Source organism: Macaca fascicularis, chromosome 9 (genome assembly GCF_037993035.2).
Source record: "Macaca fascicularis isolate 582-1 chromosome 9, T2T-MFA8v1.1".
NCBI lineage: Eukaryota > Metazoa > Chordata > Mammalia > Primates > Cercopithecidae > Macaca > Macaca fascicularis.
Window position 1 is genome coordinate 110,753,335 of NC_088383.1, and position 21,128 is coordinate 110,774,462.

Here is a 21,128-nt window from a genome sequence, read left to right on the forward strand (position 1 = left end):
TCTGAGAGCTCCAAGGACTAGCTAAGAGCCTCTTCTTGCCCCTCTCTCTGCTTCTGTCCTTTCAGGAAAACCCCTCAAGTGACAGTGATGGGGATGGTTGACAGGCAGGGGTCCTTAGGCTGGAGGGAGGCTGCGGTCAGAGCTGGTGCCTGGTCATTTGCGTCTCCCAGCTGCCCACCAGCTGGGGCAAGGTTGGGGGAAGGGGCTGACCTGGGCAGGACTCACTCTCCAGCACATATTTTTAATATGCAAGTTAAATAAATATTTCAATCATTTAATAGCCAACAGTCTGATACCCACTTCTAAGAGGACTGGCCTGTGTCACAGTCCTTTCCTCCCTGCCCCACCTGGGGGTGCAGTGGAGTTCCTGGCTGCCCGGCCAGCGGGCCCTGCAGGTACTGGGGCCTCAGCAGCACAGACCAGAGAAAGCCCCCCACCCCTGCAGACCCCCAGCCGGAATCCCAGTCTAGGCCACTAATGGGGCTTTCTGAGAGTTAAGAAGACAGACACCACAGCCAAGTGGAATACAAAAATAGAGCCTCTCTTTTGTTAAAAAAAAAAAAAAAAAAAAAACAGCAAAAACCCAACAGCAAACAGTATCAACAACCGGAACCCAGGGCTCCCCCAGCACCTCCCCAGCCTGCAGCAGCGCAGAGGTCATCTTGCTTGAGTTTTGGGCGCCCTACAGGATGAGCCTGTCTGTGGTCTGGCGTTGTGGGGAGGGCCAGGTAGCACCTATCGGGGCTCAGGGGCCCAAGTCCTCTGGCTGCCGCGCAGGCTGCGCGTGAAGGGCGGGTAGTTGAGGAACTCGAAGCGCAGGCTCTGCTCGGTGGTGTGGTGGCCCCGGGGCAGCCGCTTCATGAAGTGGACCTCGCGCTGGTGCTGCCGCGTCTTGGAGCCCTTGCGGGGCCGGCCCTTGCGAGTGAAGGCCATGTACCATCCCTCGTACTTGGCATTCTGCAGCGCTGTGTAGTTATTCTCCAGCACAATCTCTGTGAAGACGCAGTCCTTGCCTTTGCCGTTGCTCTGCAGGTAGGGGGGCCAGACACCATGTTACAGAGCCCCCCCAGCAGAGGCAGAGGGTGAGCGGCCCCAGACAGCAGGTGGGCACCCCAGCAGATGGCGAGGTGGGCAGGAGCTGCAGCCCCACCCCCTGCCTGGGCACCCGCTCTCTAATCCCTCACAACCCGCAGCCCACCCGGCAACTTCCTGTCCTCCCAGGCAGCAGTGACACATGGCTGTCTACGGAGGGGCTGGGCCCCAATGCAGAGAGGCAGAGAGAGGGGCCCAGAGCCTGCCTGCTCTGGCCTCCTGCCCGCCAGTCTGGCCACCCATCTCCCCACCTGCCCCTCTCACCCCCTCAGGACTTCGGCTCCCTGGCCCCAGGGCAGCCACCCTATGGGGGAGGGGAGGCCTGGGAGGAGACACTGAGACCCCAGCCCCAGAAGCCTAGGAAGCGGGGAGCTTGAGGCTGGAGAGGAGCCGTGACTAATGGAACCATTGCAGAGCTCGGCCGAGGGGCTGGGCCTGTGGCTTACTGAACATTCCAAATGCTGGTACCATGTAATTGGACATAATAGCAAAGCAATTTGGCGATTTGTTAAAAAGATATATGGAATTTACCAACCCCCCCCAGCCCCTTCCCTAGCCTTCATTCTTCCTCCTTTGCCTTTTATAGTTTTCATCTCTCAAACAGCTTCCTTCTCCCTCACCCCTGCACCCAATCATGAGGTAACCCCAAGACGGCCCTGTGGCCCTCTGCCTACCTTGTTAGGATCAGAGCACAGGACCGTCCTGGAGGAGTCCAGCCAGCCCAAGCCACTCCCCAGGTCCTGCGGACCCCGCCTGCCTGCTGGAGCCTCACCTTGGCGATCAGCTTCCCCTTCTTGTTCATGCAGATGTAGAGGCCCGTCTCGGCTCCTCGGACTCGAACTCTGCTTCCAAAGGTGTCCGTCTCCACGATGAGCTTTGCTGTCAGAGAAGGTAGGAGGATGGTTATTGGCAGATCCCTGACCCCAGCTGGCCCACACACTTGTCACAGCCCAGCAGCAACTGCTCCAAAGACCAGGAACCCAAAACATGGACTCCAGCTCCAGCCCAGCTGCTAACATGCTATATAACCCAGAGAAAGGGCAAGGTGCTTTTCTGGACCTCAGGCCCCAGCCCTGGGTTTAAAGAGAGCAGTGGACGGGATTATGGTTTTCAAACTGGGTTCTCAAGAGAGGTCTTGGGAACATCAAATTGAAAAGGCTGAAGTGCCATTCCTTCCACCCTCTTTTTAAATCTCTTAGATTGAGGCTCTAAGTAAAATTTAATTGAATCAGAGTTCCATGGCTAATCAAAAGATCTCCGAGGATCCTTCCAACTCCGAATATCATGTGCACGTGCCTCACAGGTCATTACAAACATTTGGGTGCAGTGGTGACCTCCAGTCCCGAGGCCAAAGATAAAAGCATTGTCTCCTGTTTCTGCCACTTTGGGTTCTTACTCACAACTTTCGCCACCCCCAACATCACCAGGCTCTGCTCTGCTGAGAAGGTGCTAGGGATGGGGACAGCTCTCCCTAAACACATAGCCCAGAGCAGGCTGCTTTCCCAGAACCTCAGACACCTGCCATGAGGATCCTGCCTCTTCCCTGTGGTTTCCCAGTCACCAGGGCCCCCACCCCCAGTGTCTAGAAATCAACTCAATCGCCTTTTCTCTTTCAGCCTCATCACAGCTGGGCTTCTCAGCCCAGTGACCAAATATCTTCTGTGGGTGAGGAGGAGGGAGAATCATGCCCGCTGGCCTCTTAGTCTGGAGGCCAGGAGGCAGGGCTGAATTCTATGCCTCCTTCCCCACTACCCTCCCCTTAGACAGCCAAGTTGCCACAGGAGCCTGTCCCGTTCACCTCTCTATGCAGTCCTCTCTTATAGGCTGTCCCCAAGGAAGTAGTGAGGTTGACTTCACTGTTTGGGAAGGGACAGAAGGTGCTGGCTCTCCTGCCCTCCCTGCCACAGAGCCCAGCCTCTCTACTCCTTGAGAAAGCCAATTGTTGGACTTAGCCTGCATTGACACATGGCACCTCCTCTGTCCCTGAAACCCATGGCAGGGGTTGGGGGCACTGAGGTCAGCAAGTCAGTCATCACTGCTCAGCCTGTAACGTCCCCCTCTTTACACAGGTGCAGTGCTGGGACCCAGTGGCCAAGCCCCCAGTTTGGCCCCAAGTCAGCAGGGAAATGCAGCTGTCACCTCCCTGCCCGCCCACCTCCTCCTGGACCTAGCCAGTCTGCTCATCCCTTTCCTGCTCTGCCTTCCACAGCAAGAGGCAGCTGTTTTTAAGGGCCAGGAAGGATGCTGACTAGATGAGTGAGAGGATGCCACTCTGCGGACTCTGGCCAGATGCAGCAGGCAGGGATGAAGTAGGTGCCTCTGCATCTTCCTGGGGCCGATAAAGAAGCCATTGAGACCTCTCTGCTATTCTCCCCAGACTCCTCCAGTCCTGGCTGAATACCCTGAGCCTCTGTTCTTAGGCCCCCAGCTCCTATCCTGCTGTGGGGCAGGGACTAGGGAAGGTGGGAAACCTCTTAGATGGCCAAGGAGAGAAGTGGGCATCAGACTTCCTCTGATGTCTGAAGATGAATTCCCCCACATCAGCTTGGCTTCTGCTTTCTCCCCAAAATCCAAGGATGCTGGGCCATTTGCTCTGATAGAGCAAACTCTGGAAGAGCCAGGCCTTCGTCTCCTCTCCTTAGAAGCTGAGAAGGGCAGCAAGCAGCCAATTTGGAGGGACAAAGGGACGGTAGGCCTGCTCTGCCAGCCCAGCAGGGGGGCTCGGCCACCAGGCAGGCTGCCCCCACCCCCACCCCAGAAAGCCCCCTCTCTCCCAGGTCGGTTGAATCTGCTCGGATCTGGAGAGCTGGGGCTGCAGTTTACGGCAGCTCCACCGACCGGGCTTTTGGAAAGCTTAACATTTTCAAACCTATTCTTCCACCCCAGTGACAGATTTATCCCAGGAAAATTATGTCTCCTCCTCCAGCTTTGAAGGGAAGTCAGCTACGTCGATGCAGAAAAAATGCAGCGAGACATACTCGATCCCCCAAACTGGCTCAAGAAGAGGAGAAAGTATTCAGGAAATGTTAAAAAAGGTGAAAGTAAGAAGAGTTTTAATCGCTCTGCCAGACGCGGGGGTCTCTCCAGAGATTCAGAGAGAACAATCTTGAACCTCTTTTTTAACATTTACAGACTTGCAACTCCTTTCAAACTCCACATCTGAAAAAAAGCTCGTTCTTTTTCTGTTTTATATCATTCTTCATTTTTCTTCTTAGCTCTTAAAATGCCTCACCTTTTTATTACATTTTAATAGAGTCTTCCCCTCTCCTTTCATGCTTGTTTAACGTGGTCATTATTTAAAGGTTTTTAAACTCACAATAATCGCTCTCTAAAAACAACACCAGCCGCCCAGAGGGTTTGCTTTTCTCTTGGTACAGGACTCTGGAAATTGGCCCCGTTTCAAGGCAGGAATATTGAATGTTTTAGAAATCAATCAGTCCTCAGCTTCTCTGCCGGCAGTAGCTCTCCGTACTGGCCACCCCACAGGGAGCCGGGAGCCCTGCCCCAGCCGCCTGGGTTCCCTGGGGAGTGAAGCAGGGAGAGCCCCTTCCAAGCCCAGTTTCCACCTGTAATTGACCCTTCTGATCAAAGTATTTAAAGGTTCCCAGCAAACCCCTTTTCCAACTGGGAGAGTTGAGGGGATTTCTCTCCCTTCTCTTTCCCACTCTCCTTTTGTGGGCCCTGGCGACATATCCTCTTTCAAGCGCTTCCCTTAAACCTAGGCCCCCTCCCCCTGAACCCCCTGCCTCCACCTGCAGCTGGGGAGGGGTGTATGAGGTGGGGGCGTGTAAAGGGAGATTCCTAGATTCTTTCATTTGCTGGGCAGGGAAGGGGGCACCTGTGGCCAAGTATTCCCCGAGGTCCCTTCCCTAGCCCTCTCTTCCCCAGCTGACCCTCAAGACACCTTTCTGCCTTAACTCCTTCCCTTCTGAGCTGGGGACCCTGCAGGCCCCCTGTCAGTGCAGTTGGGACTGGCGGTGCAGGCGCCGCTCATCCCACAAGCTACCTTCAGCGCGCCTTACCGAAGGGGTCGCCGTCCTCTGCCATGGCGTTGATGCGCTTGTTGGCCAGGACCTGCACGTGCTTCCCGCTGGTGCGGCTGTAGAGCTGGTAGGTCCGGATGAGGCGGCGGCTGAGCTGATCCGTCACCAGGCTCTGCTCCCTCACATGCTGTGTAAAATTAGGTGAGGACTGAACAGTTACCTTTAGGAAATTGAAAAATACACAATACGCCATTATAATGCTACTCCGCCCAGGGGCCCGAGTGGCCCCATCACCCTGCGTCCCCCTCACTGCCCGAAGCCACCAGCAGGTGCTGGGGTTTCCCCCAACATGCCAGCCCAGGCCACCATCCCCCACCCAGGCAAATCGGGCAGACCCAGCCCAGGATAAACAAGCCCCAGGGAAAAGCTGGACCCACCTGTTGGGAGACACCCTGGGGCTCCCGGCCAGCCCGGAACAGGGAAGCGAGCTCCCTGCCCAGCGCAGGGCCCCCGCCCGGGCCTTCCTAGAGGAGCAGGGCGCTTTTAAGTAGGGAGACAGCGCTCCCCGACCCCTGACATTTATAAAGACAAATTTACGGAGCAAATGTTGAGAGTGCAGGGGACCTGGGCACCCGATCGTTGGGCCAAACCAGCCACAAGCCTCCCCCGAGGGGCGTGGAGAGGATCTCTGCTGTAGTCACCCGGCTTCCCCTGGCATCGAACATCCATCTCCTGGCCCCGGCTGCCCCCTTCCTCGGCGGCTGAGTGTTCCCTGTGCCCCCAGCCGGCGAGGATACATGGGGGACAGTGCTGGGCTCCGAGACCTTCGCTTCTATCCTGGCAACTCACTCGCTGTGTGACCTCTGGCGGGGTGCTACCTCTCTGTGCCTCAGCTTCCTCCTCAGGCTGGCTCGGGGCTGGGTTTCTAAAGTGCCCTCAGCCCTCCGGCGCCGGCCGCAGAGTCAGTCCCAGTGCCCCCGACCGGCGCTGCCCACCCGGGTCTCCAGCCGGCCCGCCCGGCCCCCTCCTCCGCGCATCCCTCCTCACCTGGGCTTGGAGGCAGAGGACCAGCAAGTGCAACAGCCTGTGGGAGACAAAAGCGGGCGGGAGAGAGAGGCGCGGGTGAGGCGAGGGGCGCGGCGGGCGGGCGGCGGGGCAGGGCGGCGCGGTACTCACAGGCAGCTCAGCGCGGAGCGGGGGCTGCCCATGGCGCGCGGCCCCGGGGCACCAAAAGCCCGGCGGGTCACGCCGTCCCGTGGGCGGCCGCGGGGGGACGCACGGAGCAGGGCGCGGGCGGAGAGGGTGCGGGTGCGGGAGGCCGGCGGCGACCACGACGCGGCTCCGCGGGTCCCGTGGAATGTCGTGCTCGCCAAGCCGCACCGAGTCGCTGTGCGCCGCTGCCGGAGCCGGTGGCCGCTGGCTGCTCCGGTGCCGGAGCGGGCGGGAGGGTCACGGGCTGGCGGGGTGGGTGGGGAGGTGGGAGGGGTGGGGGCGGGGGGCGCCGCACCGGGCGCGAGGGGGGAGCGCGGGGCGGGCGGCGGGAGCCCGCAGCCCCCGGCTGGGAACTGGGGCCTGGATGCAGCCCGGGGCGGGGGCGGGGCGGCCGGGGCGGGGCGGCCGACGGGTCCGGGATTGGGGGTCTAGGCTAGGGGAGGGGTCTGGGGACCCGCGGTAGGGGCGGGGGCGGCCGGTCTGGGCGCCTCCCCCTATCCGCAGCCTGTGCCCTCGCGCGCTCTCCCGGCCCGGGCGCGCGGGGATGGGGGCGCCTGGGGCTGCGGGCTCTGCGGGCCAGGAGACCCCGGGCCAGGGATTCCCTGACCGCCCGGCGCGCCCCAGTCCGGTGGGGCTGGGTCTCCACCTCGGGGCCCAGCAGCTCCTGCCGCCGGCTACATAGCAGTCTCCGAGCCACCTACTGTGTGTCCCGCCAGGACTGCCCCCTGGGAGCGGCCGCTAACCGTGCGGCGAATGGCTGCGCACCCGGCCCTAGCGCAGTGCGTGCCGGTGCCACCCGGACCCCACTCCCCTGTTTCTGCCGCGTGCCCCGTCCTTTTGGTCTCTCCAGTCTCGTTCAGTCTCCCAAGGAGGCCCTGGGAACCAGAAATGCCTCCCCCTCCCTCGCATTATCACCGTCACCCCTTCCCCTGTGCCCCTCGCCACACACACACACTAGCCTGAAGCTTGAGGAGCACCCCGAACCACCTGTGTGGAAGAGAGAGTCCGGAGGTCCCTGGCAGGACCCACTGTCCCCCTACCCCAGCAGGCAGCAGGGGCAAAAATAACTGTTCTCAGTAGCTTTTCCTGGGGGAAGGGACTTCCATCCAGGCCACCCAGCCCTTTCCCCCTCAAAGCCCCATTTGTTTTTCATTTCACAGATATTTACACACCTACTGCATTCTAGGCAGGGGCTGGTCAGCTGGGCCTGGGGCATGGGAGAAGGTAGGCACTTGTCTAAGCCTTTCCTAGCCCCTCACCTTGTGGCTTCCCCACTGAGATTTTGGGAAACCCTGAGCCCCCACGCTGCTTCTGTGGGAGCAGCCTGGGTGGGCAGAGATGACCTGGGACAGGTGCCCTGTGAGGAGCAGGTGATGCCCTACCAGGCTGCTGCCTTCGCCCACAACTTCCCTTCCCCACTGACCCTGCATTCCCCTGGGGGTAGGGCTGGAGGGTTTCGTGTGTTCCCAGGAAGCCATTAGGCCAAAATTAGCAGCAGCCCTAGTCCAGCCTCACAGCCAGGCCCTGCCTCCCTCCCTCCTCTGTGTCCCACCTTTCCCTGTGCCCCATCTTTCCAACTACCAGCCATAAATGCAAACACTGAGCAATGGAGAGACGGGAAAACAGAGGGTGTGTTCCAAGATTTTATCTCTCCTCAGAGAAGTAGACTTCCAGAGCACACCTGCCATCTTCCTCCAGGAGTCTGTTCACTGGGCTCTTGCCCATACAGACCTTGTGGCAAGGACCACGTCTTAAGAGCTCAGAAATCACAGTTCAAGGCACAAAGCTGGGCAGAGCTGTTCTGCAGTTAAAAGTTCATTGAATGAAAGAATGAATGATGGGGAAAGTGGCTGAGTCTTCAGACTTCAGCCTATTTGCAACTTCCCCAGGAAGACCTGCCTTCACCCCCTCCCAACAGATGATCACCAGCAACACCACCAGTAAGTGAGCACTTGTATCTGCTACAGGCTTGGCAGGCACTGTCTCCTCTAAAGCCCATGGGGAAGTGGGCCCATCAGGCGGAGACAAGTCAGGTGGACACAAGTGGCCACAGCCCAGGCCAGCCCTTGCCTCCCCTGTGCTCTGTGTTAAGGCCTGAGTCACAATTTGTTGAGTGGGTCTCTTTCCCTCTCTGCACTGCTTCAAGCGGGCAAGGGTGATGTCTGTTTGCTTGTGGTCTTACCCTCATCCCTGTACATAGCAGGCCCTCAGGCTGTTTAGTTGTGTATATTGATGAACAAATGATTGAATGGAGAGATGGGGACAGGGGACAGGCACTTCCTGTAAGAAACTGGCTTTCTCCCACCATGGACTCTCTGAACTTCAGTGAGATGAGCAGAGCAGGGAGTAGGCCCCAGGCAGGGGTGAGGGTGATCCACCCATCCAACAGTGTTTGCATGGTCCTGGGGTCACAGCCAGAGTAACTCTGGGTACCTGCCCCTCCCTGGAACAGGGGTAGGGGCAGAGCCCCTGGCTGAGACCAGCATTCAGCTCCCGCTGTGGAACCCCCAGAAGATTCTGAGGCCCTGGGCTGACCCTCAATGGTCTTCAGCCACCCTTCTTCCTCTGCCCCAGAGAAAGAAGATGGGCGTCCTGGGATCTGAAGGGTCTGAGGTCAAGTTTCAGTCCTGTCCCAGCCTCTGCCAGGGAGTCTGTACTGGACCAGGATTCCTTTACATTTGGATTTGGGGACCCTCCTGAGAAGTGGACCCTCACCTAGTTCGTTGAAATTCTCATCTCCCCAAAAGTCCCTTTCTCTGGGGGAGAGAAGCAGATGGAGGCACCCCATGAGCAAGCACCTGGCTCTGCCCCGGCACGCCCCATGACTGACAGATGCAAATATCCCGCCGGGCCCCCGCAGGCCGCTCCCTCCCTCGCTGGCTCACCCGCCTCCCGGCCAGCTCCCTCCCTCCTTTATCTTATCAAAGCCGGGTAATTACAATTGCTATTTTGTTTCCTCGAATCTGCAATCAGAGCTCCCTGGCCCAGATGAGGGAGCGCCTGTCAACCTGATCGCTGAGTGACAGCCCAGCCACCTTTCCCGGCCGCCCCCACACTCCGCAAACACAAACACACACACGCACAGACACAAACTCCCTCACCTGCAAACACAAACACACACTCCTCGGCAACACACGGCCCGTCTCCGCAGACACGCCCTCGCCGGCACCCAGACACACTCCTTCAGCCTATTTCCAAACGCACCCCTCGATCCCAGCCCAGCCCCTGGCCCCTCCAATCCACACCCGCCGGAGACCGCAGCTTGCTCCGACGCGCGCTTCCTGCGCCGGGCGTTCAAAGCGCCGCGGACTCACCGCCGACCGTTCAAATGCAAATCGCCGAGACTACGTTAAGCACTTCGGCCGCTGTCTGGGAGTCGTCTCCCTCGGCCCCCAAATAGGAGCCTGCCCTTCCTCCAGCAGTCGGCAAACCCCGGCGTATGCCTTCATCCCCCAGGGCTGTGAGGTCACAGTGAGCCGGCAGCTCTCCTACTGTGCGCTGAAGGGCAGAGAAGAGGGCTCGAGGAGAGGCGGGGGCGTGGAGAGAGGAATAAACCATGCCCAGCTGTGTCCGCAGGGCGCCCCAACCGGCCAAGATACTCCTGGGCCGAGAGGCTGATGTGGATTGGGCCCCCACTGCGGGCAGGAGCGTGCTCGGCGCTGGCCCGCTCCCACCGGGAGACCGACCCGGAAAACCGGGAAGAATGCACGGAGCGATCAGTGCCATCGCGAGGGGTGGGTGGGATAAATATTGGGGCGGCGCCGCGCAGGGTGTAGATGGGTCAGCTAGGGAGGCCTCCCCGGAGAGAGGACTCTGCGAGGCACTCAGCCAGTCTCCCGCTCCTCCTGCCACGCACGTGCCGAGGCCTTTGGAGGCTGGGGCCAAAAGGAGGAAGGAAGGGAAAGAGGAGTGAGGGCCGCAGCCCGACTTCCCCGCTCCAACTCGAGTCGTTTGAATGAATGAATGAACGTATGCACGCATGCAAGCAAGCCTCAATGGCATTCCCCCGGCTTCTGCCCAAGATTCGGCCGCCCAGAGCACTGGCGGGACTCGGAGGCCCCGGCCCCAGGGCGCCCGCCCGGAGCCTCTAGAGGCCAGGGGAGCGGTACGACCACAAACGGCTTCTACCTCGCCCGCCAGAGGGCGCCAGCCCGGCCTTCCCTCTGCCTGTCGACCGCGCTCCGCAGCGAGACCCATGGTTTCCAGCCAGGCCGCCCCTCCGCTGGGTTCCCCAGGGAAGCATTTTTAAAAGAGTCGTCCTGGAGCGGAGAAAGGCGCCTGCGACCCAGATCACCGCAACACAGACGGGCGTCATCTCCCTTTGTCCTCAACTTGAGGAAGAGGGAGGTTGGAAATTGGACCCCTAGTTCCTCACCACGGGCTCAGGGAGAATCTCCTTCACTAGGGATGCGCTGAAGAGCGTGCGGGTAGGTACTGAGTACGCAAGGTCTTCAAAGCTGACCTCACCTGCCCCAGAACCACCAGCCCATGATATCCCGGAGCCCCTCCCCCTTGCCCAGAGGCTGGGGGTAGGAGTTGGCCTGACCCCCATCAGGCCCTGTTCTCTGTCTATCCTCAGCCTTTGTGGCCCCAGGCTGTCTCGGGAGGCAATGTTTTGTTTGTTTGTTTGTTTGTGGGCATTGACAATCCTCCCCCCACACACACACAGCTGCTGAACTGCTGACCCCAGAGCTGGTCACACACACTCATCCTCAAATCAGGTGTGTCCCTTCTTCCTGGCACAAAGACAGCCAAGTGCCAAAACTACCTGATTCCAGGCACCAGAGACCCCCAGACCCCACGGGGTGTGGGGGACAAGAACCCCTTAGTCCAGGAGGCCAATTCCCAGGGGCCCTTTTCTGCCCCCATATGCCAGGCCACCCGGATTCTGGTTTCCCTGTCACCCAATCTGGCTAGTCCCCTCCATCTGGCCCCCGGAGTCAGGTTTCTGTAAGGTCCCAGCCCTGCTCAAGAGAGGGCCTGCCAGGCTCAAAGGAGGAGCGAAGCCTGGTCCCACCCTGCCCTCACAGGCCCTCTCTGGGCCGGAGCCCCTCATGGGGCTAGGGACGCACATTCCTCAGGCTGCCCAAGCCCGCTTATCTGCCCCCTGCCCATCAGCCTGAGTGCTGACAGAGGCCCAGACCCCTTGTTTGGATGCTGATAACCTCCTGCGATGGCCCTCCCCCACCTGCAGAGACTGAAAACCGGCTGAGTGTTGGGAGGTCCTCTTCCAGCAAGGCAACTGGGGCCCAGGCCCCTGGTCCTAGCCCAGGGTCGTGAGGGTAGAAGATCCCAGAGTTCTCCACCCTCCCCCAGGCCCAGGACCACCCTGGGTGCTGCCACAGTGCCACCTGGCGGTCCCTAGGGAAACATCACCTAGCACAGGAAGAAGCCACACAGGAGCTGCAAAAATCCCACACCACTTTATTTCAACCTTTATCCAAAAATGTAAAAACTATTAAAAATCTGTAGTTCTGAGTTTCCGGCACTAACTTCTAATCCTCACAGACAGGTGGGAAGAGAGGCCCCAAGAATGGTGCAAGATCAGAAAACCAGGGCTGTGTGGAGCACAGGCCCTCTCCTAGCACCAAAGACCCAAGTCCCTCCCACCCAAACCCCACCCAAGCTCTCCTCTTCAAGGAAGAAGAAACATTTACAATTCTTGAAACTTCTCGGGGAACAGGGTTCATGGCGGTGCATGGCGCATGGAGCTGACCTGAAAAGAGGAAACAAGGAATCAGCACCTAGGCCCTCAACTGCTTCTCCCGCCCCTTCCCAGAGCATGCTGGGCACTTCTCCCCGCAACTCACCAAGGAGGGCTAGGGCCTGCCCCCCTGCTTTTTGGCAGGAAGGATGGGGCACAGCTCAGCTTCTTCCTCGTCACTGTCTTCTTCTTCTTCCTCGCTCTCCTCCTCAGAAACATCATTGCTCATCGTAACTGGTGGACACACAAGCAGTAGAAGGATGGGATGTTAAGACCAGACACTTTCACACCGCATCCATTTCTTCATGCCCTGTGGTTCTAGGCTTGCAGGGACCCTGACCTCCCAGTGCTTATGGGCTAAGTGGGAAGAACCTCAGACCCTGAACTGGGTCACAAAGAGCCAAAGGAGTCTTCATCACTGGAGCTGGAGAAGCTGGGCCATGTTCCATGGAGGAGGTAGGCTTGAGTAGACGGAAAGGAGAGGGCATGTCATGCACAGGGCACAGCGTGAAGGGCACGCAGACCTGTACAGGACTGCACTGGGAGATGAAGGTGGGATGGGGCAGGAGTGCGGAGTGGGGGAAGCCTGATGGGAGAGTCTACTGGAAGCAAAGGAGAGGGCCCTTTCCTCCTCTCACCAATCTGGTGCCGCCCAGTGATCCGCACAGGGCCAGAGCCCGACTTCAGGCGGAAGGTTACAGGTGGTTGGAGCTGGAAGTCGTCCAGACTGAGCTGGGAGGAAGACAAGGATGAAGGCCTGGCCCACTCCTAGCCCACCCCACACTGTAATGAGTACTGACGTCCTCAACCCCCTCACCACCACCACCACGAGGGTAGAGCTGGGGAACTCACCATGGGTTGGCAGGACAGCTTGAGGTTGGCCACAGGGACTGCGATCTCCTGATGGTCATGGTTCCGGGCCACAACTTCTACCACATTACACTCGTCTTTGGCTCCCTCGGTGAGGCAGAGCTGGGAAGGGTACACAGGGTCTCAGGGTCTCCTCAAGCGAGGGCTGACACCACAAGTAAAGGCATCTACCCTAGCACCTGCCCAGCTTCAGAGGTCCCGGTTCACCTGGCCAGGGGAGCCGCCCATGTCGGGGGGTTAGGCTGAGGAGGTGTCTCCAAGTAAAGGGGGTCCGGGGGTTGGGTAGAGACATATATTGCTTGCCTGGGCTTATTTATTGAAACCCCACTCCCCCGCCCCTCACCATGGTTAGTGCCAGCACGTGCTCCGCATCATCCTCTTCCTCTACCTTAAAGGTGAAGGAGCGGGTGTGGCCGGAGAGCTCACAGCCTGGGAGAAATAACAGTGAGTATGCCTGAGCGTGTGTACGGGGCTGGGGGTGGGGGATGTCACCAACCCGCGGTCACGTGTAACCTTGGGCGGACGAGCCATTTACACGTCCACCTCCTTCTCTTCTCTCAGAACACCTGGGGCGCTCGGCCGTGGGCCCCGCCCAACACATCTGGGGCAGGGATCTCGCCGCCCCCTTCGGCTGTGCGTGCGAGGCCCCCTCTCCTCCAGGAACAGCAAAGCAGCCCTCCGCCCACACCCACGCCGTGAAACCCTCCGCATTCCGCCTCTCATCCCTACCTCTTACCGCCCCAGTACCACCCTCAGCCTCTCCCTTCCCCAATACCGAAGAAAAAACTGTCCATAGTGACTGGGGCTGGGACCCGCAGGCCCCCGACACCCCCGGCCCGCGTTCGGCTCTCCTGACTCAAAAACGCCAAGGCAGCTGCTGTGCCGGCGGCCATGCTGCAAGGGCCTTCTCCAAACTCCGCCCCCGACACGCACAAAGCCGGGGACCCTCGGCCAGTTCCGGCCCCGCCCATTAAAGGAGACGCTCAGTCCCGAGAGAAAAGGCACCGAGACCCCGCAGCCCTACCCGGAGCCCGCAGCTTCTGCTCGTATTGTATCAAGACCGAAGAGAAAGGAAGTAAACACCACAGAAGAACGGATTTGGGATTTATGTTAACATCCTTGCTCATTTCCACGACTACGAGGGTGTCCACTTCCCCAAGCTCCTCGCTCTGTGTCGGAGGAGTGTCTCCCACTCTTCCAACCCAGGGTAAGCTTTCGTTAAAGGAGGTATAGATACAAAAGTTAACTCTTCTTACTCCTCCTCCCAGCAAAGGTGGGGTTCAGGGCAGTGCTTTTCCGCCACAAGCAAAGGAAATGCACTCAGATTGTCTTTGCCTCAAGAGAGCCGAGGAGCCTAAAGACTTTCAGTTCAGTAATTTCCATCCTAACACGTGTGTCCTCTCGGCTAAGCCTCTCCTAGATACTCTTCCTGCTCCAATGACCCCGCAACTTGTTATGCCTTCACTGAGCCTTAGCTGCTAGCAGAGAACTAGTTAGTTCATGTGTGTTCTGTTCCTGGCCGACCCACGCGTTTTGAGCTTTTAATTCCAAATCAGCCAGAAGTTATCTTTGCGCCCTGGATTGTCAGTTTACGCTACTCGCGCCATCTTTCGCCTTTTAAGAATCAGGCCAACTGTGTGCTTTTTCCCAATAGATAGCAAAAACTCAAACAAGAGGCCCTATTTCACACCCAGGTTGTAACTGTGGCAAGAGGGTGGGGTGGCTTGGCTAAGAACCAGTCTACTTTTCTTAGCTCTTGCCCTAAGGAAAATCTGGAAGTGATGGGAGGTAGGAGGGCTGCCTTCAAGATCCAATCTCTAACTTGGAACAGCTGTGGAGAGGAGGCATACTGCTTGTAGGTGAGGCATGAAAGAGAGAAGGTAGGGCGCAGACAGGAAATAGATTCACACAATACAACACGACAAGCATTCACTTCAAGTTTTATTTTGCCTCTTGCATGGTCTTTTACAGTTCGTTTTCTACAGGAACTGAGCTCTGATCTAAACAATCAATAAAAATGTCATTCCAACCTTAATATTCATAACCAGGAAATAGCATAGCACTTCATGATCCTAGAGTGATGAAAGCAAAGACCAGGACATCTGTTTCACAGTTACCTGTGACCAGACCAGCCAACATGATTACTAAAAGCCAAGATAAAACCAAAAGTAAACTTACTAAAACATCCTGATTCCATGAGGTTAACTCTGAAATCCTCCAGACAAAATGCTAGAATTGTCCACTACTGTTAAATACGAGAAAACTGAGGAAAATTCAGCTGTCTTACTATCTAGTAGGGGTCTTCCCTTCATCTCAAGCCCTCAAAAATGCAAACTTGGTTCCAGCTTTACAACATACCATATCCTTCTATCAGTTAAAAGGTTTCTAACCTTAAAACCTTCTCTCCTTTCTTCTCACCTACTTAGTGCATACTCAAAGGCCTTGGTTGAAAGTCACTAGGTACCACTAGGTACAATGCTTTAGGGCTGTCAAAGCCCACACTGGTGGAGTTCTATGAAAGAAACTGAAGTTTCTTTCTCTTTACCCCTCTCCCCTCACTCAGCTCGAAGTTAAACAGCTGATGCAAAACTGCAGAGAAGCAAGATAACAAAATACTGTTATGAATCCATGGAGAAATCAGCCAGCCATGATGAAAAAATGAGTCCTGCAGAGATTATCTGCCAGCTTCATGCTCAGAACCCTTAGAAACACCGAATCTAAATGAAAATACATGAAGCTTTCACAATCTGGTTAAAGGAAAAAGGTAACTGTAAATAACTGGTTAAAGTGTGCTCATTCTTTCTTTCAGAAATTAGATACAAACATGCAAGAATTAAAGACTCTGATTTAATAAAAATCAGTAGTAACAGGTCTTGAGATTAAAAAACAACTGACCTGAGGGCAAATGGGACCTATCAGTTCCCGAACCCTACCTGACAAATGTCAAATCCAACATTTCACATGCTGACCTAATATTGAGGTTAATTTCCAGAAGTAACTGCACCTTGCAACAGATTAAGTCCTACAAAATTAGGCTCTCGTACCCCAAATGGTCATGGCCTAGGCGGGAGGCACTTTAAAAATAAAACTTCAAAAAGAACAAAAACAACCCCAAACCCAAAGACAAAAGAAAATCCACTTTTCACTGGTTTACATTATTCAAAGTGCCATTCTGAACCAACACCCTTTCATTTTTAGAGGAAAAAAATTTACAGAAACAGTAAACACAAAGGATAGTCAGGTTACAGCTAGTTTATATACAAAGAAATTTACAAGTTTGTCAATTGTAGGCTTTTGCCACAAACAAATGCACATTTGTCCCTACAAAGTAACATGCCTGAACCAAGTCATTACAGGAGACAATTGGCCACGGCTTTACAAAAAGCAGAATAACTGCCCCAAATTGAAATTACTTATTCAGCTTAAACTAATGCCACAACCATCCCAGTTGGAATCACTCCACCCTGACACTTCTGAAACCCACTAAATCTTTTTCATCTCTGCCATGTCCCCAAAGACTGAGACATTTCACTCAATAAACCAAGGAAGATGACAGATGTTATTTTGATTACCCTCAGGTGAGAAATGCAACCACACTGGATGCAGAAAATAGTGCTGACTACATTTATTGAAGACTCTCTCCCTGTATAAGCCCATGTAAAAGGTCTCAGCACCTAACACAAGACTCAAAAAGGAAGCCCACATCTCTTTCATACAGGATTTGCTGTAATACTATATTCTTCCAACCAGTGAGTAGTCTGAAAGTGTGATGGGTGAGTTTTACATAGTCTTCTTTGTTTCGAATCCAATTGACTGATCTGTTGCCACTCCAGAGGCTGAACTGTATGAAGACCTCAACTGCCACCCACAAGGTGCAGTTAAGAGACTTTTGGACAGTTCACAGTGCCTACAAATGTCACAGGCTCCGACCAAGTATAACCACATCCTTTGGAAATCCTTCCATTTTTGCAATTTCAAAACAGCCTAACTTGCTGTAAAATTCCAGAATTCTTTTATCATCTGGTCTCACTTCACAGAAAGCTCCCCGGGAGCCTAGAAATAAAACAAATATTCAAAACATAAATAAGTCACTTAATTAGTATAATTATGGATATAAAACTATCATCTTTGATATAGTTAATATAAACAGGGCTTGTCAATGCCAGCACCTGCATTTCATACAATTAAAAAAATTCATATTCAAAAAATTAAATAATGAGTGGCCACTGCACCGGCTTTTTTTTCTTTCTTTCCAAGACAGAGTCTTGCTCTGTTGGAGTGCAGTGGCGCCATCTTGGCTCACTGCAACCTCAGCCTCCCGGGTTCAAGCAATTCTCCTGCCTCAGCCTCCCAAATAGCTGGGATTACAGGTGCCTGCTACCACTCTTAGTAGAGACAGGGTTTCACCATGTTGGCCAGGCTAGTCTCAATCTCTTGACCTTGTGATCTGCCCACCTCGGCCTCCCAAAGTGCTGGGAATACAGGCGTGAGCCACCGTGCCCAGCTCAATTTTTTTTTTCAATCAGGCAGAGATGGGGTCTCAGCTACGTTGCCCAGGCTAGTCTCAAACTCCTGGACTCAAGTGATCCTCCCACTTCGGCCTCCAGAATTGCTAGGATTACAAGCATGAGCCACCAAGCCCAACCAGCATTTCTCAATTATTATTTTTGTTTTTTTATTTTTGAGATGGAGTCTGCTCTGCCCAGGCTGGAGTGCAGTGGCGTGATCTCAGCTCACTGCAAGCTCCGCCTCCTGGGTTCACATCATTCTCCTGCCTCAGTCTCCCGAGTAGCTGGGACCACAGGCACCCGCTACCACACCCAGCTAATTTTTTGTATTTTTAGTAGAGACGGGGTTTCACCGTGTTAACCAAGATGGTCTCGATCTCCTGACCTTGTGATCCACCCGCCTCGGCCTCCCAAAGTGCTGGGGTTTACAGGCGTGAGCCACTGCGCCCGGCCAACATTTCACAATTATTAATACACATGCAATTCTTCACCACTTATTAATTCAGAAACCAAATCATAAAAGGTGGGAAAAGCAGTATAAATTTACAATTCACTTCTTTCCTTTTATATCCAAAAATATATAGTTCTTTCCCTATCTTGCCCAAATACCACCAACTCCACAAATATGTACTCACCATTAGCCTTCAGTGAAGACAGGAGGCAAGCCATCATGCTTTTGGCCACACTTGGGTCAGTTACTTTTTTGTGAATGTCCATCTTTATCAGAGAAGGGAAATTAGCAAGGAAAGTTTCTGGCAATACTTCCTGTTCTTCATGGAAACTCAACATTATTTTCTGGAAAAATTAGAATCTCTTGACTTTCACAATAGTTACGCATTAGAATCTAACTCAACTACAGAATTCAGCAACAAGAAAGCAATATTTAATAACTCTTCCAGTCACTATGTAAGTTATCTCACACAGGATTATCCTGTAATTCTAGCTGAAGCGTTTTCACTTTCTTTTTTTGAGACAGGATCTTCTTGTTGCCCAGGCTGGAGAGAGGCAGGCATTCTCTCTCGTGTGCACAAGCGCGCACTCTCTCTTTCCCTATTTATATTGTCAGGGCTGGTCTCCAATTCCTGGGCTCAAGTGATCCTTCTAGCTCGGCCTCCTGAAGTGCTAGAATTACAGGTGTGTGCCACTGTGCCTGGCCACCGTTTTCATTTTTAAAAAGTTTGAGCCGGAGATCGAGCCCATGCTAGCTAACACAGTGAAACCCCGTCTCTACTAAAAAAAAAAAATACAAAACATAAGCCGGGCGTGTTGGCGGGTGCCTGTAGTCCCAGCTACTCGGGAGGCTGAGGCAGGAGAATGGCGTGAACCCGGGAGGTGCAGCTTGCAATGAGCCGAGATTGCACCACTGCACTCCAGCCTGGGCTACAGAGTGAGACGCCCTCTCAAAAAAAAAAAAAAAAAAAAAAGAAAAAAAAAAGTTTGGGCCGGGACTGGTGGTTCATGCCTGTAATCCTAGCACTTTGGGAGGCTGAGGCAGGCGGATTGCCTGAGCTCAGGAGTTTGTGACCAGCCTGGGCAACAAAATAAAACCCTGTATCTACTAAAAACACAAAAAATTAGCCAGGCATGGCGGCGTGCGCTTGTAGTCCCAGCAACTCGGGAAGCTGAGGAAGGAGAACTGCTTGAACCCCAGAGACACAGGTTGCAGTAGGCTGAGATCCACCACTGCACTCCAGCCTGGGCAGGAAAAAGGGTTTGTTTGGCCAGGCGTGGTGGCTCACTCAAGCCTGTAATCCCAGAACTTTGGGAGGCCAAGGCAGGAGAATCACGTCAGGAGTTCGAGACCAGCATGGCCAACATCGTGAAACCCCATCTCTAGTAAAAATACAAAAATTGGCTGGGCCTAGTGGTAATTCCAGCTACTGGGAGGCAGAGGTTGCAGTGAGCTGAGATCACACCATTGCACTCCAGCCCAGGTGAGAGACTCTGTCTCAAAAAAAAAAAAAGTGTCTAAATGCTATGTGGTATTGGATCCTAGAACAGGAAAAGGACATTAGCAGAAAAACTGGTGAATAAAGTTTGGTGTCTGATTAATAATAATGTACCCATGATGGTTACTTAGAGTTCACAAATACAGAAAATGGATAAGGAGTATATAGAAACTCTGTTTTAACTCGGCAACTTTTCTGTAAATCTAAAATCATTTAAAATACATAAAATATTTTAAGTTAACGTATTCCTTACATAAAAATGTGTAAATTTTATGTTATTTATATTTTACCACAAATTTTAAAAAGTTCATATGCTGAAAAGTGTCAGATGTGGAACACCAATACATCAGCATTTCAATCACCAGCATAGTGTCAATGTAATCTCAAGTAAGCGAGGAAACACCAAACCAGCCTTTTGTTACACAGCCATGTGACTAAGGGCAGAAGGTAAAATATAGAAATAAACTATAAATAAAATGAGGCCCGGCGCAGCAGCTCACGCCTATAATCCCAGCACTTTGGGAGGCTGAGGAGGGCAGATCACCTGAGGTCGGGAGTTCAAGACCAGCCTGACCAACATGGAGAAACCCTGTCTCCATTGAAAATATAAAATTATCCGGGCGTGAGGCAGGAGAATTGCTTGAACCCGGGAGGTGGAGGTTGCGGTGAGCCAAGATTGGTTCACTGCACTCCAGCCTGGGCAACAAGAGCAAGACTCCGTCTCAAAAAAAAAAAAAATAGGACTATGAATACTTTGGTATGGTGGAGAGGGGTAGAGAATTTTAGAAAAGGAGAAGAGAAAGAACATGGAAGAAAAAACTATCACAAGTAGGCGTCCAAATATCTTATTTACTGTGCATAAAAACTATCCTCAAGAAGGAACTATCTAAAAAATGCATGCACTGGCCAGGCACAGTGGCTCACACTTGTAATCCTAGCACTTTAGCAGGCTGAGGCAGGCAAAATGCTTGAGCTCAGGAGTTTGAGATCAGCCTGGGCAACATGGTGAAACCCCATCTCTACCAAAAAAATTGGCTGATGCTTGGTGGCTTGCACCTGTAGTCCCAGCTACTTGCAGGGCTGATGGAAGAGGATAACTTGAGACTGGGAGGTCAAGGCTGCAGTGAGCCATGTTTGTGCTATTGCATTCCTGGATGACAAGGTGAGACACTGTCTCAAAACAACAACAACATATACTGATGTATAAACCAAAATAATCATATAATATATTGGCCAACATGGGGCACACAACTTTTTTGGAGATGAAAAATGTATTTAAGTTGGGACAGGACAGACTAAGAAGTGCTCCTATCACAAAGTAGACTCTCAAGAGAAGCTCACTCTTATTTTTAAATCACAATGTAGAATGCATTACTCAGAAGGCAAGTTATTAACCTTCTGACAACCAACCAAACAGATTTAAATTAAATTGTCCTGAGTACTCAACAAAACGACCATAGTATCTTTTGTTTTTTTGAAATGGAGTTTCGCTCTGCCGCCCAGGCTGGAGTGCAGTGGCACAATCTCGGCTCACTGCAACCTCTGCCTCCTGGGTTCAAGCAACTCTCCTGCCTCAGCCTCCTGAGTAGCTGGGATTACAGGCGCCCGCCACCATGCCCAGCTAATATTTTTTGTATTTTTAGTAGAGACCGAGTTTCACCACGTTGGCCAGGCTGGTCTTGAACTCCTGACTTCAGGTGATACACCCGCCTTGGCCTCCCAAAGTGCTGGGATTACAGGCACGAGTCACCGTGCCTGGCCAAGACCATAGTATCTTTAAAACAAAGAGGAAAAAAGTGTTGTCTTTACT

At 53.9% G+C, this 21,128-nt stretch overlaps 3 protein-coding genes across 13 annotated transcripts in view; all 3 read right to left on the bottom strand.

The window, feature by feature from the left end:
* Nucleotides 1–520: 520 nt before the first annotated feature.
* On the bottom strand, nucleotides 521–6,502 carry FGF8 (fibroblast growth factor 8). 4 transcript variants are annotated; one of them, XM_005566249.4, is made up of 6 exons: nucleotides 6,252–6,502; nucleotides 6,123–6,159; nucleotides 5,513–5,599; nucleotides 5,115–5,262; nucleotides 1,865–1,971; nucleotides 521–1,026 (listed from the first exon to the last, which is right to left on the bottom strand). In XM_005566249.4, exons 1-6 carry the CDS (start codon nucleotides 6,281–6,283, stop codon nucleotides 736–738), a joined length of 702 nt encoding a protein of 233 aa, XP_005566306.1. In that variant the 5' UTR covers nucleotides 6,284–6,502; the 3' UTR covers nucleotides 521–735. The 4 variants fall into 4 exon arrangements, with proteins under 4 accessions (XP_005566306.1, XP_005566305.1, XP_005566308.1 ...); XM_005566248.4 differs by having other exon boundaries at nucleotides 5,115–5,295; XM_005566251.4 differs by lacking the exon at nucleotides 5,513–5,599.
* Nucleotides 6,503–11,691: 5,189 nt separating this feature from the next.
* Nucleotides 11,692–13,763, bottom strand: NPM3 (nucleophosmin/nucleoplasmin 3). 2 transcript variants are annotated; one of them, XM_005566253.3, is made up of 6 exons: nucleotides 13,637–13,763; nucleotides 13,205–13,290; nucleotides 12,844–12,963; nucleotides 12,630–12,723; nucleotides 12,098–12,225; nucleotides 11,692–12,003 (listed from the first exon to the last, which is right to left on the bottom strand). In XM_005566253.3, exons 1-5 carry the CDS (start codon nucleotides 13,752–13,754, stop codon nucleotides 12,107–12,109), a joined length of 537 nt encoding a protein of 178 aa, XP_005566310.2. In that variant the 5' UTR covers nucleotides 13,755–13,763; the 3' UTR covers nucleotides 11,692–12,003; nucleotides 12,098–12,106. The 2 variants fall into 2 exon arrangements, 1 of the variants encoding a protein (XP_005566310.2); XR_012418160.1 differs by lacking the exon at nucleotides 12,630–12,723 and having other exon boundaries at nucleotides 11,980–12,003.
* A 1,021-nt stretch (nucleotides 13,764–14,784) lies between these two features.
* The window catches only part of OGA (O-GlcNAcase), a 35,591-nt gene continuing 29,247 nt past the window's right edge, over nucleotides 14,785–21,128 (bottom strand). For all 7 annotated transcript variants that reach the window (XR_012418155.1, XR_012418154.1, XR_012418153.1 and 4 more), the window contains 2 exons: nucleotides 18,005–18,164; nucleotides 14,785–16,914 (listed from right to left, as the gene is read on the bottom strand). Coding sequence is in view for 2 of the 7 variants with exons in the window: in XM_005566255.4 (XP_005566312.2) it covers nucleotides 16,778–16,914; nucleotides 18,005–18,164 (297 nt within the window). In the remaining 5 variants the exon portion in view is untranslated. The remainder of the gene's footprint in view (nucleotides 16,915–18,004; nucleotides 18,165–21,128) is intronic.